Here is a 23,328-nt window from a genome sequence, read left to right on the forward strand (position 1 = left end):
GACCAAGTATAAGTTATTGAAGATGGTCCAGCCCGGGTTGGTGTAGGTCTGGTTGGGATGGACCACGTCTGCCAGCACAGACCCCAGCCGCAGCAAGATGGCCTTTGCTATGACCTTGTACTCCGTGCTGAGGAGCGAGACGGGATACCAGTTCTGTAGGTCGCAGAGGTCCTCCTTCTTCGGCAATAAGGTGAGTACAACTCGCCTTCACGAGAGGGGGAGGACCCCGCTTTTCAAGGACTTGGGCCTCCTTCCAGGAGTCATAATACTAAATAATTAACAGAACACTAAGAATGGAGGAAAAATACCCAAATACCCAAATCCAAATGGACTTCCATCTTTGGCATGTGATTGGAAGGTGCTGAGGTGGTGGAGGGCTCTGCACCCCTTTATATAGCCTCACCCTCAGAACATTCAGAAATGCAGAGCAGAGGGGGCAGAAGCAGACGCATAAGCACGCTAACAGACACTGGTTAGAAAAGGTTCTACTCTTATGCACCACTAGGTGGCACAATACCCATAAATGGGAATATGCAGAGCCACTAGAAAAAGAACTATTCCCCCACCCCCCATTGTGCAAGTGAGCAGAATGGGGCGGGGACTAGATAAAGCCTTGGCTCCAACCCTCTGTGTGATGTGCCAGTTTTGTTCAAAAGATGAAGACAGAAGAGTATAAAAAAAGGTATGAACTACTCTATTACATTCATTTTCTATCTTGACATGACAAACACCAGAAGAAAGAACACACATGGACATTTTGGGGCTGGCTATTAATAATCATAATTAGCTAATGGTGAGCTAGGGAAGGTAAATCAGCAAAAAAATGTATATACCTAAGAAGAATATGATGCAATTTCAAATTTGTATATAAAACCTTAAAATTATCTTCACAGCCTCTACTTAAACTGCATATTTGTGCTGGAAAACACTGTACATCTTCTTTATAACAATTATTTTCTTTTATCACAGGTGCGACCAAGTTTCCCCCTCACAAAGCAGCAGCAGATCTGTCTGAGTACCAACAGGGCTGGCTCCAGCTTTTTTCCCGTCTCAAGAGTCGGAAAAAAAAAAAAAGAGAAAAAAGAAAAACCCAATTGAGCTGCCGCCAAAAAGGAGAAGAGGGAGTGAAGGACCTGCCGCCGAATTGCCACCAAAGATCCAGACATGCCGCCCCGATAATGGATGGAGTACTCCCCCTTTCTATTGGCCGCCGCAGGCACCTGCTTCCTTCGCTGGTGCCTGGAGCCGGCCCTGAGTACCAAGCAGTGCAACATGTGGGTTTGCTGGAAGCTCTAGTGGTGGATCATGTATTTCTGGAGGTCAGATGCATTGTACTGGCAGGAGAGCTAGCAGTGAAGTGTGGAATTCTGGTGTCAAGAAGTGGGGCACTGGTGGAGTTTGGGGAGTTAGTTCTGGATGGGATGGTACTGGAAGTGGCTCAGCTGGAAGCTTTTAAACCAGTGGTGCATTAGGGTTGTTACTGGTGGTGACAGTGGTCTTCTCTGTGGTGATGAAAAACAAACCATGCAATACCTTAATGACTGTTTGGCATACTAAGCACATGCCTTGGAGGAAGCTAATGGTGAGCTTTCAGCTTGGAAAAGAGGAGACTAAGGGGGGATATGATAGAGGTCTATAAAATCATGAGTAGTGGGGAAAAAGTGAATAAGGAAAAGTTATTTACTTGTTCCCATAATACAAGAACTACGGGTCACCAAATGAAATTAATGGGCGTCAGGTTCAAAACAAATAAAAGGAAGTTCTTCCTCACACCGTGCACAGTCAACCTGTGGAACTCCTTGCCTGAGGAGGTTGTGAAGACTAGGACTATAACAGGGTTTAAAAGAGAAATAGATAAATTCATGGAGGTTAAGTCCATTAATGGCTATTAGCCAGGATGGGTAAGGAATGCTGTCCCTAGCCTCTGTTTGTCAGAGGGTGGAGATGGATGGCAGGAGAGAGATCACTTGATCATTACCTGTTAGGTTCACTCCCTCTGAGGCACCTGGCATTGGCCACTGTCAGCAGAGAGGATATTGGGCTGAATGAACCTTTGGTCTGACCCAGTATGGCCGTTTTTATGTTCTTATGTAAAATTAATGAACAGTATGGTAAATTTGGCCTAAGAGCTGGTAATGATGGAAGACCTCATGACTACAGTAAACATTACACAATGATTGAAGACTGGTCTGACACTCTAAATTGCATGTTACAAGAAACAGAGAAAATTGAGATGATTCACTTGCACCAGAAACCTGTTCTTTTAAGGCTACAGTAGAGATTCTTAAACTTTGGTCTGCAGAGCAGCTGTCAGAAAGCTGGCTGGTCACATGGTATTGGCTCCTCCTCCTTATTTCTTATTGCTGAATTACACTCAAAGAAGCTATAAACGCATTGAATATTTTTCCACAAAGGCAACTGCTCTAGTTGCCACAAGGATGTAATATAATCATGAATAGAAGGGGAAATAGTTCACGAAATATTAAATCTCTGTATTAAAATGTGTCTCAAACTACGAAAAAAATGAAAATACCTGGTTTTTATCATCATATAGTGCATGTCTATTTAATAATATAGATATGGGGTTCCCTTTAGGCTATGAGACAGGCAATATGTCAAGTTTTTATCAGAAGAAAAGAATAGTTTCTCATGGAGGAGAGGAGAACAAAACACACATACACACATAAAAACACAGTCTTATTTAGTCTGTATACTTTTTAGGGCAGGGATTGTACCTTTTTTGTGTTTATCCAGTGACTAGCTCATTGTGGACACTACCAGAAACAAAGAATAAATAATCACAGTAATAATTGAAAACTCTTTTTTATCTGCACAGGATAATCCGGAGAGGCTTTACCAATTAAATTAACTTTCAATCCTTTTGTATATCAGGGTTTAATGAACAATTTAAAATGTTGTTATAGTAACGTGTACAGGCTTCCTCTTTTCCAAGTGTCTTAGCTACATGGCCGGGAGGAGAAGATGGGAACAGAGGGTTGGAAAGATAATCATTTTTTTAAATGTGAAGCTGAAAGGAGCCAGTTTTCTATTAGAATAGTGTGGGAGTCATCTACCTTTTTTACTTTTAATTGTCTGTTTCTTTATGAAAATGAATAAAAGTAACCACAAAAGAGAAGCGTGTTGTGAACGAGAAATTTATTTTAGGCGAGTAGGTTTAACTGGGGTTTGGAGCCCTTTTGCTTTGGTTCTCTACATTGACTATATAAAGCAATATAAAGCATCCCGTGTATGTTTGATCTGTTAGTAACTACATTTTCTTTCAGTAAACATAAAAGAGTAGTAAATCTTTTTTTATTAATTGTGGCAAAGCTAACATTTTATATTTTAAATACATTACCTTGGCAAGGTTGAGACAAGTTTCAAGTTTCTTTTTCACAAATTTTCAGGAATTTTCCTGAATACATATCTGTACTACCAAGTGATCTAAAAATGATACGGGTTATCTAGTCTGCAATACACAGCAGCTAAACACAGCAAGCTGAGTAAAGACTGTGTGCTCTTTTCTCATAATCAGACCCCAACCAAAGGTTGACTGTTCAGGTGTATCACACTTTTCCCCTAGGTACGTCACTTTTTTTTCCGAAAGATTATTCACATTTTCTTTTTGATGACTATTTCTAGTTGCTTCTCCTAACAAGTTTGTACACCATCTACTGTATTTGTCATAGAACAACGTCCCTCTCTTTTAGTCAATGCATGCAAATAAAAACCCTTCTTTCCCTTCAGGAACTGTTTCTATTGTAGGGCACGAACACTGTATCAACAGATGGAGAAAAGTAGTGGTCACATTCTCCATATCTCAATTAAATGCCAATGCTCTTATCTGCTGAAGCAGAGACTCTTCAAACTTCCAGGCACAATAACTGCTTGTTGAACCATGCTGTTATCCTTCTGGGTTCTGGACATTGTGGAGGCCAACATTTAAATGAATAAAATCCATATTCTGACTGTAGATAACCCTGTATTGTGGTACTTCCAACTAGTCAAAGAAACATAACAAAATTGTTTTCTGAAGCTTCACAAAAGAAGACAAGTATGTCAGAAAACAATGCAAAGATGCACTCCAGATATAACATAAACTACATAGCTATTACTGCAACACTCTGGGTGAGGCAATACAGTGAACACAAACCAGCCAAGAAGAAAGCTGTTTGCACTCCCTCCTGTCATAAAGGAGTAAATGTGTTGCAAATGTACAGTATGTGCAAAACTAGAGAAAGGGTAGGAACAAAAGAAAACATGTTTGTACCGGGGAAAGAGAAAAATGATACAATCTGACCAAAAACTCCCTAAGGGATGGTGTGGCTGCTGACATTTCTATACCAGATGCAAGTAACAGGAATCCTTCCGCAACTGTACTCATGTATTGGTTGTAATAGAACATTTGCACTTGCAATGACTTGCTCTTTTTAAAAAGAGGACACTCAATCATCTGTTCCATATTACTTTTTGAGAATTTCTCCCGAACTGAACTTCCACTCTGATGTTTAAGTTTCATTTCATAAGCAACATACAGTTTTAGCTGGGAAAATGTTTATTGTGCTTGTGGGGGAAAAAATGAAAAACTGCACCAGGTATTGTAAGCCTCTTTGAAAAACTGTTAAACAGACAAAAGTTGTGGTATTTGTTTTATGTACCAAATTTTTCTTACAATGCTAGTAATCCTTCCTGAGACAAGTTCAAAGTCAGGAAGCAGCCCCTTACACAAAATCACTATATACTTTATTATTAATAATAATAATAATTATTGAATGCATTGGTATTCGCAACACAAAATAAACTAGATGATTTATTGCAACAACCAGTGAAATCCTCTTTTACAATCAATATCTGCTAAAGAATTCCACTGAGCTCAGATTATAAAATGAATTTACCAGGCAATATCTCAGCCTCTTATAAATCCCAAATTTAGAAAGAAATTCTTGTTTTAGTGAATTCCCCCACCCCATCCCTTTTCTCAGGACTTTCCCTGGCAGGCTTCTGTGGAGCAAATGCACAGTTCAGGTTTTAGTACCAAATTTGTTTAAAAATAACTTAAGAAGAAATCAGCACACCAGCTAAATTATGGCTTTGAGTCAAACAATGACAACGGATCTGATGTCCCTTTCTTTGCTAAAAATAAAAAATGCAAAATTAATAATCCAGGTAGCAGTGGTGTTCATACATGTCATTCAAAGTTTTGTTCTGTTTCCTGTTGAAATTATGAGTGTGAAAGATGAAGAGAATGTAACAGAGCTAAAGTTAAAAGGTGAAAAAAAGATTGCTCATCAAAATAAAAGATTAAATGAACAATGAAATAAGTTTTGTTCTACTCCACCTACTGCCATAACAATCCTTGGTGTAACAAATATCCTAAGGACATATTTCTATGAAAGTGTACTTAATAAAGTTTGTAAAAACCTTAATCAGAAAAAAATTACCCAATTGTAGATAACAGACATTAACTTGTCAAACTACATTTTGCTATAAGGAGACCGAATTCAGGAATGAAAATTTCTGTTAATTCTACATATACAGGCTAAAAATCTGCCTGGCTGATACACCCTCTGCTATACTGGGGCAGGTCCCACTTCTGTTTTAATGCCATATCTGTCTCTATTCTCATGTCTGATGGCTCCAGGAAGCTTTCCTCACTCAGTACTAGTGGTAGTGGTGGATCTCTCAGAACATCTAGTGGCCTAGACTTTAGTAGTGGTTCCAGCTTTGGAAGGAGCTGTGCCTCAAGCTGCCGCTACCCATGCTACTGCAGCAACATCGCTATTTATACCGATGCTAGGTCAATGAGATCTACTGCGAGTATGCATACAAGAGCAAGGGAATCACACCCCAGAACGTAGTGTAGACCTAGGCTCAGAGAAAGTGTCAATGGCATTACTCATGTGCTTAAAAGTAAGCAGGTACTTAAATACCTCACTGAATCGTAGCCGAGATCAGGTGATCCAAAGGCAGTCTCACTTTGTGGATACAGTAGGGGCTGTGTTAAACTTATTCCAGGTGGTGGTCATTTTTTCATATCTTACAGTGTTATGTCACTGTGTTATAAAAGTCCTCTTGGTTTCTCTATCTCCAGAAACTCAGAAGTTTTCAAAGGGTTACTAGTAGTGATATCAGTGTTAAAATGGATGCAGCTCCAAGAGTTTATCTGACTAAATGACATGACAGCACGGTATGAAGGTCTTGCACAAAAGAATCACAGAGAGACAGAAGAACAGTTCAACTCTCAGGTAAAAATAGCATTATTTGGAAGGTATAGCAAATATGTGAAACACTGATTTTATTTAATTAACTAACATTTTATTTTTATTTGATTGTGGTATTACAGTATGGAGCCCTGCAACAAGTGATTTCTGCCAATGTTGATCCACAAAGCTCAAGAAAGAGTGAAATAACCAGTCTGAAAGGCACTCTTCATGCACTGGAATTAGAGCTCTAGTCCCAACTTGCCAAGGTATATAACAGTTGTCACACCAGTTTTCATAATTAAAAATACAATACATCTTTGCTGCATGTATAATTATTCTGATAGGGATTTATATTCCACCGTGAATATATATTCCTTTGTGAAGAAAAACCAACTAAATAAACAGCATCAAGATTGCACAGATGATCCTTTTACAAGTGTCAAAACCAAGAGTCAAGAAAGGAGGAAATCTCCAAAACAAGTGCAGCATCCTGAGTGGCCTGAGGAATAATTTCTATTTTTAAAATCAGAATTACATCAAGAGTTTCTCATTTCTTCTACTTAATTGGAAAATATTCTTTAATGAAAACCAAAACGTATATTCTGATATTCTAATTTTATTAGCTAGTCTATTTCAATAAACTTTTTTACTGTTACAAGTTATATATTTGGTCACAACTATAGTTACATTAAACTGTGAAACTCTGCACCTCACTTGTTAATACCTGCAGAGAGAGAACTCAAAATATTTAGAATTTAGTCTCAGTTCTGATAAGCACAGAGATTATGAATGTTTACCCACATTTTACGAGGCCAATTCTAGAATGACATCCTTCTATCCTGTTCACCACACAAACAGAGTAACAGCAGCTTGCCACAGGATCCAATGCTAGAATTAACTCCATCAACTCCACTACCCTTCACCATCACCTTCCATTATCTTCAAGGGTACAGACCCAAATCCCACCTTAACCCTCCTCAGACAGGAATTCTTCAAGAAGGAAGTTTCCTCTTAACAGCACCTCCTAATAATGGAGGCCACCACTCATGGTCTTCCTCTTCCACTCCCAACATCTCTTTTTCATATGCAGGAAACCTGAGGCCATAATCTCTTTCCCACTCTTATCAGTATCTCCCTTTCGATGGGGAAAATGTACCACTTCTCATTCCCCTTCCCCCAAATGTACATGTATTTAGGTGTAAATATTACCCAATAAGAAATACCATATATACACACAAAAGCAGAATTATGGTTGCTGTAAAAATCAAAACACAGTAACGTAGAGTTTAGTTTATTTGCTGTTGTTCTATTGAATAATTTTTTCAGTGTATCTACATTTACATTATTTCCTAAACTGGACACTATCATCAAAACAGTCACTGTGACATCAGAAGAAATATTAGTATAAACTTGTATAGTATGCAGCAACTACGACATCACCAGCTACACTCAAAAGTCAGTTACCGTACTCTTAGAAAGCAGCAACAAAAGACACCAACGACGACTATTTGACCAGAGCAGCTAGCAACTACCATGACACTATTTTTAGCCCACACAGTGCAAAAAAATTTACTCAAAATAGCCAGAGTACAAAACTAACTAAAAGGCAACATCAGTGACTTAATGTAAGTATTCAAAGTTACTAGCATTCAAAAAGATATAAAAAATAGCAAAGAAATAAATGTTCACACTTACCTTTTGCCGTCGGAAATTTCCATGCCTTGCCAGGAAGACGTTCTCTACACAGGAATGGCAAAAAGAAGAAGAAAAAAGTTAATGCTAACTAAATAAAAAATAAAGAGAATACACTACCTACACACTTTTTGCAGTACATAACGTTCTCCCTCTTAAACTAGATATTTCCCTTCACACTACAAAATGATTGATGCACATGAACCATGATGTCCAAAAACACCCTCGCTTCCTAGAAGAGCCAACAACTCACAGATTACTTTGGTTATGCAGCTAAAAACATCAAAGAAAACTGCTGCTGCAAGAAGCCATGCCTGGGCACTGAAGCAGACGGCAAACCAATCAAGGTATATAGAACTATTTTCCAAAGCCAAGGTCTACAAGGGTAAAAGACAGCTGCAACCGGCTGCAATTCCAATGGGGAGCTGTCTAGCTAACCATCAGGGCCGGCTCCAGGCACCAGCATCCCAAGCTGGTGCTTGGGGCGGCATTCTGCAAGGGGCGTCAGTCCCTGTGTTTTCGCCGCCCCAAGCAGCGCGCCAAATTGCCGCCACGGGTGGCGGGGGCAGTCCGTGTGCCCTTAGGCGGCAAGCGCGTTTCCGCGAGGCAGCAAGTTGGCAGCAGCTTCTATGTTTAGCTGAAGCTGCCCCAGACAGCTAAACATAGAAGCTGCTGCCGACTTGCTGCCCCGCGGAAACATGCCTGCCGCCCTAAGGGCACATGGACTGGCCCCGCTGTCCGGCGGCAATTCGGCGCGCTGCTTGGGGTGGCGAAAATTGTAGAGCCGGCCCTGCTAACCATGGTCAGAAAAGAATTGGGATGCAATTTTTGATTGATCTGAAAGATGCTCTGGCCTATCCTGTGCTGAGGACCTACAAATCAAGAGTGGGAATCCAGTTAAATGATATATTTAGAGAAAGAAACACTTTGTGTAGATGTGACATCTTTTTCATTTAGCCAATGCCTGTTTTAGAAAGTAATTGTCATAGCAGGATTTCAACAATTTTCGTCATTTCACTACAAGATTGTGCCCCACCTTATCATTTACTTCAGAGCACCGCACCACCCACAGATCAAGGGGGGGAAAGGGGATGAGAGAGGGTGTAAATTACTTTTGATGAAGCAGCTTACTCCCTGCTGTGCACCTAGCCAGCTACTCTGGCTAGAGGTGGGAGTGATCAGAGTTAAAGCTCCTTCCACTTTCCATCTTTCTTTGCCTCCTCCCCACACATTTCCCCTAACTAGGGAGTATTGGGCACTATACTCTGTTATCTTCACTGCAGTCAAAATCATAATCTAAGCGTGGCCAAGGGAGAGAATATATACAGGCCTTACTTCCCCTTACTTCCTTGTGTGGCCAAGTAAGGGTTGTGACATTTAATCCATTAGAGACCAGATAACCCTTTCTTTAGCCTATCTGCCACCAAGAGACTGAGCCCTGCCACTTCCAAGTTCACTTAGTAAAAACTGAGTTCCATTCTCCGCTATTCACAATACAACAAGCAAGTGTCCCTTTTCCTGCACACCGGCCCATCTAAAGATAAGAATGGGCCTTTCTGATACCATTAATCCAAAGTGTCATCAAGATTCTTTGATGCCACTGTTTAAAAGAAACACTGCTAGTGCAGTTGTTTAACACACAGTAAGACACAGCTATCTGAGTAATTCATTATTCACATGCCGGAGATCAAAGTGTCAGTCTACATTATTTCAGTCACTTGGAACTAGGAGCTATCATTTTATCACCTGTTATGATATGGCTCTCAGATTATCATAAATTCAACATATTCATATGGAAAAGGGGCTAAACAGTAAGATGGCAACATTTTCAGATGATACAAAATTAAATCCAAAGCAGATTGCAATAAATTACAAAAGGGATCTCATAAAACTGGGTGACTGGGCAACACAATGGCAGATGAAATCCAGTGTTGATAAGTATAAAATAATGCAACATAATCCCAACTATACATATAAAATGATAGAGTGTAAAGTAGCTGTTACCACTCAAGAAAAAGATCTTGGAGACACTGTGGATAATTCTGTGAAAACATCCTCTCAATGTGCAGCAATAGTTTAAAGAGCTAACAGCATTAGGAAAGCGATCGATAATAAGACAGAAAATAATATAATGTCATTATATAAATCTGTTACGCCCATACCTGAACACTGCTTGCAGTTCTGATCAACCCATCTCAAAAAAAATGTATTAGAATTAGAAAAAGTACAGAGAAAGGCAACAAAAATTAGTAGGGGAATAGAATAACTTCTGTATGAGGAGAAAAGATTGGGACTGTTCAGCTCAGAAAAGAGACGACTAAGGGAGATAAGAGGTCTATAAAGTCATAAATGGTGTGGAGAAGGTTCTCATAACAAGAACCAGAGGTCAACCAATGAAATTAATAGGCAGAAGGTTTAGAACAAACAAAAGGAAGTACTTCTTTCACAGAACGCACAATTAACCTGTGGAACTAGTTGTCAGGGGACGTTGCGAAGGCCTAAAGTATAACTGGGTTCAAAAAAGAATTAGATAAATTTGTGGAAGATAGGTCCATCAATGGCTATCAGCAAGATGGTCTAGGATGCAACCCCATGCTCTAGGGTTCCATATGCCTCCAACTGCCAGAAGCTGGGACTGGACAACAGGGGATGGATCATTCAATAATTGCTATTCTGTTCATTGCCTCTGAAACATCTGGCACCAGTCACTTTTGGAAGACAGGACACTGGGCTAGATGGACCATTGGTTTGACTTAGTATGGCCATTCTTATATTCTTATTTGAAAAGATAGTAAAGAAATCTCTACAAGATAACAATCTTCAAAAAGTCTCTACAAAAGAATGATCTAAGTCAGTGTTTCTTAAACTGGGGTCTGAGGACCCCACTGATCAACTCCTGTCCTCACTCCCTCCCAGAGCCTCCTGCTTGTCGCTGGGTTTGCCAGATTCCTACCTGACCTGCCAAGAACCAGCTGGGCTGGTGGAAGCAGCAGCATGGCGGGGGGCAGGGAAGGGAAGCCAAGCTGCAGGGGTCAGTTGGACGAAAAGTCAAGCTAGGTGACTTCTCTGGAGCAGGGGATGCCCCTCCTCCCCCCTGCTCCACTGCTGTATGCAGATGCCGCTGCTCCTGTCCCACGCACCCACCCACACTTCCTCCCCGGAACCCCTAGCCACTCCAGACTGGGAGCACCCCCTTGTCTGTTGTGCGGACACCTTGACATCAGTTCCCCCCCACCCCAACCCCCATGGACCGGGTCTCCACTGAGCTGGGGTGATGGGACAGGGAGAATCTGTGTGTGCTGCTGCCTCTCTGGGTCTGGCAGCAGCTGCTTGTGTCTCAACAAGCCTTCAGGTGCCTGATCCTGAGTGCTTTCTTGAAAAGACCACGCTCAATAATCACTCAGGCACATACACAGACACTCTCCTCAATACAACACACATTCTCTCTTTCTGTCTCACAAACACACGTCTCTCTCACACAGTCCCCCCAACACACACACCAGGGCTCCCTGCATCCAGGTTACTTTCCCCACCTTGATTGTGCTGTGAAGTGAGCATCAGGAGCTGTGCTCTCCTGCCTCCCCTACACAGCCCAGGCAGGGAAAATGACCTGGATGCAGGGAGCCCTGACATCACTCCTTGCTCCCCCACTCACAGCCACCTAGGAGTGCGTGGGGCAGAGGAGCAGCACTGCCGTGTGGGAGCAAGCAGCAATGCCTCCTGCTCCGTCACTGCATCCAGGTCAGTTTTCCCATGTGGGTGCAGAAGGGCAATGCAGAAGTTAGGGGCACAGGAGGGGGGCAGGAGTTGGGGTGAAGAGTGCTCAGTGCAGGGTTGAGAGCGGAGGAGGGAGGTGCAAAGGTTACGGGTGCAGGGGTTGGTGACCAGGAGGGGACAGGGGTTGGGATGAAGAAGGCACAGTACAGCGGTTAGGGGAGCAGGAGGGAGCTGCAGGGGGAAGGATTAAAAAGGAGTAGTAGGATTGGAACAAGGGGGGGACTGCGTGGGTTCGGATGAAGGGGCACAGTGCACAGGGATTAGGGGCCACGCAGTGGGTGCGGGGTTGGTGGTTAAAAGCAAGTAGGGTTAGAGTGAAGGAGGTGGGGAGCCAAGGGGGCCAGGGCATGGCGGAGGCCACACCCCTCGGGGCCAGGCACACCAAATGCAGGAAAAGAGTGGCGGGGTGGAAGTGGGTGGTAAGAGCTGGGGTGGGGTGGGATCTTGGGGGAAGGGGTGGAGTGGAGGCGGGGCCTGGGACTGAGCGGGGAGCTTGGGGGTCTGCGAAAAATTTTAAATCAAAATGGGGGCCCTTGGGTTGTTAAAGTTTGATAACTGCTGATCTAAAGTATAGTGGAATAAAATGGAGATGATAAAATAAATTAGTTTGACTAAAAATGCCCTCATCATTAATGAGGTAATATATCAAATATGTATATTACAGTTACACAAATTACAGCAATCTAAACTGCTCCCTGTTAGCATCCCAAAAGTAAAGTGAAAGTGGTGGAGCCATGGCCAGCACAGCAGGCTGGGCACATGTCACTCTGTACTGAAAAAACACAAATGCCATGGCAGATTCACCAGGTGCCACTCACCCACCATAACCCTGCCCTGTACTACATAGGTGAGCTGCTTAAGAACAAAGATATAAGAAGCATTACATGCCAAGGTAATAGGTGCAATTAGATTAGATTTGATTTGATAAAATAAAATATCCTCTGCCCCCACATGCAGTAGTGCACGATTCCAACCTAGCATGCAAAAGGTCTTATTTAAGATTCTACTGAAACATGTAGTATTTTGTTAAAATATCCATTAAAAAGTCTATCAGTATTTCTCCCATGTAAACCAGGGGAGACATTGTTCCTATAATTTGTTCCCTCTTTCACTTTAGGGTTTTTCTTTCTGATGAAGCAACCATTTCCCAGAGTTCAACCCTGGGTATTTTCCAAGCATTAGGTATCATTTCAATCAAAGTGGTAAAAATTACAATCCTGCAAAAAATACTACCAATTAACGGTTTTTTTATATCTTTGTTTTTCATCTAAATTAGTAGCAAAACCCTTGTTGACTTCAACTGGAGCAGTACTGGTCCTACTATCAGGGGCGGCTCCAGGCACCAGCACGTCAAGCACGTGCCTGGGGGGGCAAGCCACGGGGGGCGCACTGCCGATCGCTGTGAGGGTGGCAGGCAGGTTGCCTCTGGTGGCATGCCAGCAGAGTGTCAGCTGGTCCCGCGGCTTTGGCGGACCTTCCGCAGGCTGCCACCAAATTCGTGGGATCGGGGACCTCCCACAGGCAAGCCACTGAAGGCAGCCTGCCTGCTGTGCTTGGGGCGGCAAAATACCTAGAACTGCCCCTGCCTACTATATAACCCAAGGGCTCACTTTGCTTAGCAAGATGTTATGATACAATATGAATTTCACTCATGGTGATTAAGCACAAAACAGATGTCACTACTATGCTCCAGAGGATTGACGTTTGAATGACTGCTTTAGAATATACTCACATCATCAGTTCTATTGTCCTGCATTATTGACTGTTATTCTTAGTGACAGTACATGCATGAATGAATTGAAAAACAATGAACAGCCAAAAAATTTAAAATTAACTGGAATTCTTGAAATGATACATTTCTTTGAGGTGACTGGTTCCATTTTTTGTCAACGGTTTGTTAATCTCCTGGGCCTTTAGCTCCACTTGTCCCAGTTTTTCTACCTCAGCACAAAATCTGTGGTCCAAGTTCTCTTATTTGCTACAGACCCTTTCCATGGGCAGCATGAAGGAGTCAGAAAACTGGTTTAATTCACTAGTTGAGGATTACGTGGATATTCTGAGGATATTCTCAGCATATGGGAATCTCCAGGTGGAATAGCCATTTTTAACATAGCCACTACTTTGCAGTCCCCAGTATAGGGAGCATGGTTGGATAAAAGGCAGCATGGCCAGAGTGCCTCTATGTTCATGTTCTTTTACTGTCAGAATGTCCTCTTAAAGCCACAGGTAGACAGACATACCAGTGACGTTGCAGAACCCATGCAGCTGCTTTAAATTGTGCCAGGGGCTGAAGTGGCCTCCAGCTAGACTCAACAACAGGAGCTGCAAAGGTGGCCCAATGACTTCAATTCATCTTTTAAAAACACAACCTCTGTCCCAGTTCCTTGATGAATATATAGAGGGGAGATGCAAGGTGCACCACCCATTGAGTGTGCAGCCTATTCATCCCCCAGCATGTCCTGCCATCTTTCTTCTACCTCCTACTATCATTTTGGAAACATCTGCCCTTACAGTGGTACATATACACATATGAAGCAGTCCTCACCCACTTCTGAGAACAAGGACTGAGCCTGTCCATGGATCTTGCATGTAGTGAGTAAATGTGGGTGAGGTTCATTCTGTTCCTCTTGCTCTGTATATCCACACAGGGGTAAAGAATAGTCAGTCTGTCTCCTTGCCTTCATAGTAACATAAAGCTGACTGAGCATATGTAAAAAATGAGCAACTGAGTCAAACCGGAACATTGTGGTTGTTTTGGGCCCTAGAAACACTTCAAGTAACAACTAACCTATATCTAGGAGTGAAGCACTCAGTATTGGAAAGAGGCTCATTTTTGATTGATCTATTTTGAGGGAAGTTTAAATAAATCCTGAGGATGTTGTAAGATACATTATCTATTCCTCTCTTCTCACTGAGGCTTCCAATTAGGTGATCTGGGATGAAAACATCTTTCCCCTTCCACTGTACAGAAAGCTGGAAAGTGTTTTGGTTCTTTTAGGATTAGAGAAAGATCTTTCTCTACTGTATATCATTTACAGGTATTGATCCAAAGGTCAGGCATGAGCTGACGAAGCTATTTTTGGTTAAAACAATACAAAAGTGACAAAAGGTTATACAGTATTTTGCTCAGTTTAAAGAGACATTTCATATTTTAATGATTTTTTAAGTATCTAAAAACAATAAAATATAAGTTTAAAAAATAAGTATACATGTTCACTGAAAAAAGACCATTAACACAAGAGAAAGTAGTGAAAATCATCTCCCCGGTTGAGAGAATGGCAGACAAAGCATTATCTTTTCATCTTCTTATTATGATCTATTAAATACAACACTGCTCAACACAAAGTCACCTACATGTTCTACCCAAATACTCTGAACTTCTGTCAATTGCACAATGACACTGAGATCCAAAGGAAGGATTTGCACAGGCATCTAAGGGTGAGCTATACTAGTAGCCTCATTACCTCAACCAATTCAAATAAATGACATGCAAAAGCAACCTCAACTTATTAAACAACAGAACATTCAAACAACCATGTACATTATCCATTCCTCAGTTACTGCAAAGATCATCCTCAAATCAACTCAGAGTGCCTAGCATTTACTGGATTTTAAGCTAAAATGTTGGTACAAAATTCATAAAAATTCATGCATACATACAGCATGTTGGCCCATTTCAGCAAAGCAATTAACCACATGCTTCAGTTTAAGCATGTAAATCCATCCCTGTTCTGCAAGGCACTTAAGCACAGTCTTAACTTTTAACAGATTGACGAATGTGCTCAAGTGCTTCAGAGAACAAGGATGGGCTTACTCAAGTTTTAAAGGTAAGTGCATGAGTAACTGATTTCTGAATTGGGGCAAATTCTGCAGAGGAGATTACTTTAAATGACTCCACATTTTTATCTGAGTTGTCCTGATAAAATTCCCAGCACCAAATCTCTCTGTAGTAGGAAAAGGGCCTGAAACATAAGCCCTTGTATCAGAGGCCTGAGCTAAAGTAGTGGTCAAAACTTTGCTGATATAAAGCAAAGTTAAACTGTAAGCAAGAGGCAGGCCCTACTCACAGAATCTGCCAACAACAGGGCTGGTATTGCAGCAACACATATTCCTTAACAGTGCTTGGCATAAGAATATATACACAAACACATTCCGGAAAGGTGGTAAGAGAACACCTTGATACCAACACTTTCCCCAAAAGATAACAGGAACATGCTGACCATTTTAAAGATAAGGTCAGGATGACAGCATGATGGATAGAGATGTTTTAATCAAACCAACAGGTACAAGGTAATGGGTGGTGGTTAGCTATGTCAGAGGGAGCAGTAACTAACATCAGAGGGTGGCACCTAACTACGTCAGAGGAATAGTACATAACTTGTTTGTATTGGGGTATAAAGATGTATCTCAGAGGGAAAGTCTTTGGCTGGCCTTGTAGGGAATGTAAAGTCCCACCATTCACTAAGCTAGTCCAATGTAACAGACATACATGTGCTAGTGGTCCTCTAGAGTCTGCAGGACACTAGGACCATGCCTCATTGACAATAAATCTGGCCAGGTGCCTTCGCTAATAACCTAGTCTGTGGATTTATTGGGCAGTTTAACTGAGGTCTGCTATCTCCACCATCTGCGCAAAGCTGGGACAGCATGCTAAATGAACACATATGCAGCCAATATCTGACACACTCTCTGCCTCTCCTAAGAAAAATTTAAGCATCAGAATTCCAGGGTATGCCTACATGTTATTCATTTAAATTTTAAGAGGTAAAATTTAATAAGAACAGATTAATATTTTAATATTTTAAATATCATGCAATACAACAACTGCTTCTGCAGGAAGGCACTCTGAAAATAAAATTACAGATGATAATAATGGTGATTATTTTAGGAGTAAAGGCAAATTTGAAGAACCTCTGTAAGGCCCTTAGTTGGCCTGCAAATTTACTGAAAGTCTTGAAGTAGCTCATACTTAGAAATATGAAGATCCCACCTAAACAACAGTTAAGAAGGGAAACTGAATGTAAATCAAACAAACAAACATTGGGAGTAATGGTACTTCTATTAATTATTAGGGCTGTCAATTAATCACAGTTAACTCAAAAAAATGAATAGCAATTACTCACAGTTTTAATTGTACTGTTAAACAACAGAATACCAACTAAAATTTATTAAATATTTTGGATATTTTTCTACATTTTCATGTATATTGTATTCTGTGTTGTAATTGAAATCAAAGTGTATATTATTCTTTATTACAAACACAGTAACTCCTCACTTAAAATCATCCTGGTTAACATTGTTTCACTGTTATGCTGCTGATCAATTAGAGCACATACTCGTTTAAAATTGTGCAGTGCTCCCTTATAACATCATTTGGCCGCCACCTGCTTTGTCCACTGCTTGCAGGAAGAGCAGCCCATTGAAGCTAGCTGCTGGGGCTTGGAACCAGGGTGGACTGGCAGCACCCCATCAGCTCCCAGTTCCCCTAAGATCCCTGTGCAGCAGCCGCCCAGCAGTCTATCAATTGCCAGACAGTTCAGCTGTCCCTCCTCCCACTGCCCTGTGCTGCTCCTGCCCTCTGCCTTGGAGCTGCTCCCTAGAGCCTCCTGCCTGCTGTGCAGGGAGACTGGGGGGCGGGGGGGGAAGCTCCCCCCAAGGTTTAAGAATTTGAAGTGCCTTCCAAAATCCGAGAAGGACAAGGTGTCGAGCATGCTTTCAAAAGTCTTAAAAGAGCAATACTCTGATGAGGAAACTACAGAACCCAAACCACCAAAAAAGAAAATCAACCTTCTGCTGGTAGCATCTGACTCAAATAATGAAAATGAACATGCATCGGTCCGCACTCCTTTGGATTGTTATCAAGCAGAACCCGTCATCAGCATGGACGCATGTCCCCTGGAATGGTGGTTGAAGCATGATGGGACATATGAACCTTTAGCACATCTGGCATGTAAATATCTTGTAACACGAGCTACAACAGTGCCATGAGAATGCCTGTTCCCATTTTCAGGTGACATTGTAAAGAAGAAGAGGGCTGCATTATCTCCTGCAAATGTAACCAAACTTATTTTTCTGAGCGATTGGCTGAACAAGAAGTATGACTGAGTGGACTTACAGAGATTGTTTTATTTTTTTTAATGCAGTTATTTTTTGTACATAATTCTACATTTGTAAGTTCAACTTTCATGATAAAGAGATTGCACTACAGTCCTCGTATTAGGTGAACTGAAAAATACTATTTCTTTTGGTTTTTTTATAGTGCAAGTACTTGTAATCAAAAATAAATATAAAGTGAGCACTGTACACTTTGTATTATGTGTTGTAATTGAAATCAATATATTTGAAAATGTAGAAAACATCCAAAACATTTAAATGGTATTCTATTATTAACAGTGTGATTAATCATGCAATTAATTTTTTAATTGTGCAATTAATCACAATTAATTTTTTAATCGCTTGACACCCCTATTAATTATCAAAGACAGAAATTATAAGTTTGGTGATAAGAATGATAAATATATGTCACTTGAAATTTTGCTCTTTCTTCTTTGGGAATTATGAGAGTTATGCCTGAGGTCTGGAAGAAGAAAAGGAATTACTCATCTATGATTAAAATGTAATAATGATTCTTTTGCTTTGTTCCACCCTTCTCTATTGCTGATATAACAAACATCTTCAGGGCACTAACCTCTTTACATGAATGGTCACCATTGACTTAAATGCTAATCAGGAGAAATCATCCAATCATGGCTAACACTATGCTGAGCTGGCAAAAAAAAATATCTTGCCATAGGTAGGAGGAATCCAGAAAGAAACACCCTAATAATTCTGTATAAAAAGGTAAAGGAACTGCCTTGCCAAGACATTCTTTCACTCTACTTTTATGCCTTTGTTACACTTTAACAACTAATACCACCACTAACATACTATGTCTCTTCGTATTGCTAGTGGATCCAGGCAGGTTTCCTCATTTGGTGGAGATGGTGGATCAGTCACAGTATCCAGCATAGGAAGAAGCTTTGGTAGTGGGAGCGTATGTGGTTTGGCTGGGGGATCCGGTGTCGGATTAGGGAGTGGATTAGGATGGGGAGCAGGTGGTAGCTTTGGTGGAGGCTATAGTGGTGGTTTTGGTAACGTATCAGTTGGAGGCGGCTATGGAGATGCCTACCACAGTAGCTCATTTGGGGGCTTAGATAGTGGCTATGGTGGAGGCTTTAGTGGGGGCTTTGGTGGCGCTGATGGCAGCCTTCTGTCTGGTGGCGAAAAGGAAACCATGCAGAACCTTAATGATCGCCTCGCTAAATACCTGGATAAGGTGCATACTCTGGAGGAGGCAAATGCTGATCTTGAACATAAAATCCGGCAGTGGTATGAGAAACATGATCCTGCTGCTGCTGGGTTACGCCATGACTACAGCAAATATTACCAGATAATTGAAGATCTTAAGAATCAGGTAATAAATAATTTTTCAGCACTTTACAATGGTATGCACCTTGTAACTATATCTTGTGTTAAACTATAACTCATGAGCAGTGCGTGAGTTATTACCAAATGAGAAATTCTGCTCAGAGTAATTTCAGACATTTATCATTTTCTGTTGACATTAAGAATACTTAAAGTAGTTGACTTTAAGGTGCAATATTTCTACCAATGGATTTTCACACATTCTTGTTAATTTAATATTACTATAAAAGAATCTATTTTACTATTAAGCATGTTCTTTGTTTTACTGTTTATGTATGAAAATTCATTTGTTAATCTGGAAAGGAAATACTTAATTTAAAAAAAAAGGAAAGAAATCATATCTCCCTCTATGTTTAAACTGCATATAAACAAATTATTTTTAAAATCTGCATTTTTCCTTTTAGTCTCTAAATTTGCCCAGTGCTGCCTCAAAATTAAATGCAAAGGATATTTTCACAGTAGTAATACAAATATTGCCTCTTTCCTTATCTATCTTTCTATTTATCCAGATCATCTCTGCAACTATTGACAATGTCAAGAGAGTTTTGCAGATTGACAATGCCAAGCTTGCTGCTGATGACTTCAGACTTAAGTGAGTTCAGTGAAAACCACAGTTAGTAATGATGGGGTAGTAACAACTTGGGTCATCACATTTGTTTTTAAAGCAGAACTCACTATTGTTTTCTGCTTACAAACTGTTTATCTCATATGGTCCTTAGACATTTTTCTCTACAATTTTTAGTATTATAAGAAATATGAAGTACTATCAAAAAAATGAGAACAATATTAAAATCAATTTTATAACCATAATATGCAATAGAGCTATATTTTTAATTTTAAAAACGATTAAAACTTTTGCCAAATCACAAAAAATAGAATATAAAATAAACATAATAAAAATGCATTATTCTCACATCTTCTCTAATGAAATTCTGCTTTATTGATAACATTTTTCTTGTAAAGAAAAATTAATTTTTCTTTCTTTCTGATCTGATTATCATCTCAAAATTCTCCTAACACTTTAAAGGTATGAAAATGAGCTGTTCCTTCACCAAAGTATTGAAGCTGACATTAATGGTCTGCGTAGAGTCCTAAATGACCTGACTATGACAAGATCCAATCTGGAAGCACAGCTTGAAAGCCTGACTGAGGAGCTAGTGTATCTTAAGAAGAACCATGAAGAGGCAAGATCTTTGCCTTTCTTTTGCAAATATAGGTCCCAGTCCAACTCCCACTGAAGTTAATGAGAGTCTTTCCATTTAAAAGTGGTTTAAAAGTGAAATGATTTATGGTCAATTTACTATTTCGAAACATTCAGATTTTGACACTTAATGATTTCAGTTATTTAATTTTTCCCTGCTTCTGCAGTTGCAATATATTTAAAATTTAAAATCTCTTTGTCTTTCATTTAACCAGGAAATGAAAAGCTTCCAGCATGGCTCTACGGGTGAAGTGAATGTAGAAATTAATGCTACTCCAGGAGTCGATCTAACAAAGCTTCTGAATGAGATGAGAGCTCAGTATGAATACCTTGCTGAGCAAAATCGTAGGGAGGCTGAAGAACAATTTAATAAAATGGTAAAAATATGACTGATAAATTATCTGAAAGCATATTCAAATCCAAATATTTGTTTTATCATACTGTACACTATATTGTATTATGACTTTTCCAGAGTCAACAGCTGCAGCAACAAATTTCTGATGATGCTGGTGCAGCAGACTCAGCCAGGCATGAAATAACTGAGATCAAACGTACTCTTCAAACCCTGGACATTGAGCTACAAGCCCTTCTGGCCAAGGTTTGTAATAGCCACTTAAGGTAGCCTTTATAGTTCAAAATTCTTATTCAAAACATTTACAGAGTACATAATAGCTTTATCCACTAGTTCGGCATTATATAAGGGCATATTTGCATTTAATATATAATTGTTTCTAATATAGACGTGTTTTGATAGCTCTCCTATATTTATTCTAAGCACAGAGAAACAACTGTAATTCTAAATTAAATACTAAAGTCTATAGAGCATTAAGAATGATGAGTTTGACTAGTTAGAAAGAATAATCAAAATAAACAGATTTGTTTTGAACAGTCTCAAAAACAGTTCATAAAGTTTTGTAATAGACATGGCCTCAAAAGAGGCAGCAATATTCCACCTTCATTACACACATGCAAGTTTATTCACGTTCAATGGAACTGTTTTTTGGCAAGAATCCAGTATGGAATATGGCCCACCGCCTTTTAAGTAAGTGTAAAATGACTGAATATGTGTATGGGGAATGCTGAATATTGAATAATCCCTTGGTGGCCTATTCAGTATTTAAATATTTACATATGATAAACCATTAATGTAAATAAAAAACATCAGGATATTAAAATTAATGCCATCCAACATTTTGGCATAAATTTGTTTTATCATGTTCTCTCAGTGACTTTATTTTTCATTCATTCTGATCTGTGAAAAGACTACAACGAAAGGCTCTTACAGATTTCATCAGAAGAGCAGCCAATAGCCAAACTACTTATCTCCAACATCTTGCCAATAAGAACAAATCTGAATTCCTTTCAAACACCTGTATAGCAAATAATCATACACCAAACTGATTAAATTCTTATATTCCCACTTTGACCTTTCATTTGTTTTCATAAGCTTAACATATAAGTAAAATTGTTTGACATGCATAGCCAATTAATTTAATAGATTTTACTTTGCATTGTTTGAGAAAAGTGTTACAGAAGAAGCAGTGTATATAGCAATAAAACACTATAAAACTAGTAATATAATACTAGAGAATATAGTGAGAAAGAGAAGAGAAAGGAAAAATTATTTCAAAGAAATAATTTTCAACACATAAATTAGTGGTATTGAAAACTGATAGAGAAAAAATGTAATTTTAGTTCTATGTAAGTGTTATGATTAGGAAAATAATTTTTTTACTTGTCTGGTATAAATTATTTTCACTGTTAAAGAAGATTTTCCTTGTGTGTAATCAAGCATTTCAGCTTCATCAGTAACATACCATTGTTATGCACTGACAGAAATGCTCCCTTGAAGGCACCTTGTCAGAAATTGAAGGAAACTACAGTGCTCAGCTTTCACAAATACAGCTTCAGATTAGCAATCTGGACGAACAATTAAAGCAGATCAGATCTGAAATGGAATGCCAGAAAGCAGAATATGAACAGCTCCTGGGCATCAAGACACGTCTAGAGATGGAGATTGAGACTTATAGGCGACTGCTAAATGGAGAAGGAGGGTAAGCAAACAGCCTAAAGAAAAAACTTATTTCAGTTAGATGAATTTATTTTGAAAAACAGAACACTAGAAATAAACATCAATATACCTTATTCCATGTTCTGTGCATATAGGGATAAATCCTGTAAGATGCAGATCATTCCAGTTAAGTGCTTAACTACCTTAAATTCCACTGACTTCAGTAGAAGCTGAAGGCCTTCATAATCTTGCATGAGTGCTGAACACCATGCAGGACTGAGCCCACCTTTCAAATATGACCTATAGAAAGCATCCTTTTTTTCAAGAGGAGGATTTTTTCTTCTCTATCACACTATAAATCTGATCCTGCAATGTGATGAGTCAGGGTGCTCTTAAATCCACTGACTTAAAATGTGATTTGAAATCGAGAGATTAAAAGTTTTGGACTCTGTATGTATTTAGTCTAAATAATAATTACTAAGAAGGATATTTCTTTCTTAGTAGCACATTTCATTAAATGTTCTTCAGAAATAAAAATATTTATAAGGCTCTGTTGTGGGATCCAAGGACCTAATTCAACAAACTTTGAAGTCAGTCAGAGCCTTGTGATGCCCACTGAAATAGACCTAAGTGAACTCAAAATAAATTGCTGTATCAGTTCTCTGTTCTGTCTCAGCATCTGCAAATATTATAGAACTGTACATTATGTGCAGCTGCAAATACCTGAAAATGACTCTAGTTAACAGAATATCCGCCACAGAAATTTTCATTTTATCAATCAAGGAAAAAAGAGCAGTTTGATCTCACATCCATATTTGATCAACAATTTTCTTTAATCTTTATCCTGTAAAGCATTTTGGTGGAATTAATTATTCACCTTTCTGTTTGGCATCAAAAAAATGCATTCAGATGTATATGGTACATAGCAGTTCCAATCACTTACATAACTGATTGCCTGCCTTGCCGTTTCTGGAAAGATA

At 39.7% G+C, this 23,328-nt stretch overlaps 1 protein-coding gene and 1 long non-coding RNA gene across 2 annotated transcripts in view; one reads left to right on the forward strand and one right to left on the reverse strand.

Moving 5' to 3' along the window:
- LOC116829904 (uncharacterized) overlaps nt 1-23,328 on the reverse strand; it is a 72,578-nt gene that overhangs the window by 26,630 nt on the left and 22,620 nt on the right. The window contains exon 3 of the long non-coding RNA XR_004374831.2: nt 7,899-7,942. This is a non-coding gene — a long non-coding RNA (uncharacterized LOC116829904). The remainder of the gene's footprint in view (nt 1-7,898; nt 7,943-23,328) is intronic.
- On the forward strand, nt 18,601-22,395 carry LOC116829896 (keratin, type I cytoskeletal 27). Its single transcript, XM_032788976.1, has 7 exons — nt 18,601-18,730; nt 18,785-19,125; nt 19,646-19,728; nt 20,164-20,320; nt 20,553-20,714; nt 20,810-20,935; nt 22,174-22,395. The coding sequence occupies exons 1-7, from the start codon at nt 18,601-18,603 to the stop codon at nt 22,393-22,395; spliced, it is 1,221 nt and encodes a 406-aa protein (XP_032644867.1).

The sequence above is a fragment of the Chelonoidis abingdonii genome, chromosome 21 (genome assembly GCF_003597395.2).
Source record: "Chelonoidis abingdonii isolate Lonesome George chromosome 21, CheloAbing_2.0, whole genome shotgun sequence".
In the NCBI taxonomy this organism is placed as follows: Eukaryota; Metazoa; Chordata; order Testudines; family Testudinidae; genus Chelonoidis; species Chelonoidis abingdonii.

Excerpts from the sequence above, each read along its gene's own strand:
- LOC116829896 (XM_032788976.1), top strand. The coding sequence starts at position 18,601 with ATGTCTCTTCGTATTGCTAGTGGATCCAGGCAGGTTTCCTCATTTGGT. Across the intron at positions 19,729-20,163 it reads GCTGATGACTTCAGACTTAA|GTATGAAAATGAGCTGTTCC; the intron begins GTGAGTTCAGTG and ends AACACTTTAAAG. Across the intron at positions 20,936-22,173 it reads TACAAGCCCTTCTGGCCAAG|AAATGCTCCCTTGAAGGCAC; the intron begins GTTTGTAATAGC and ends ATGCACTGACAG.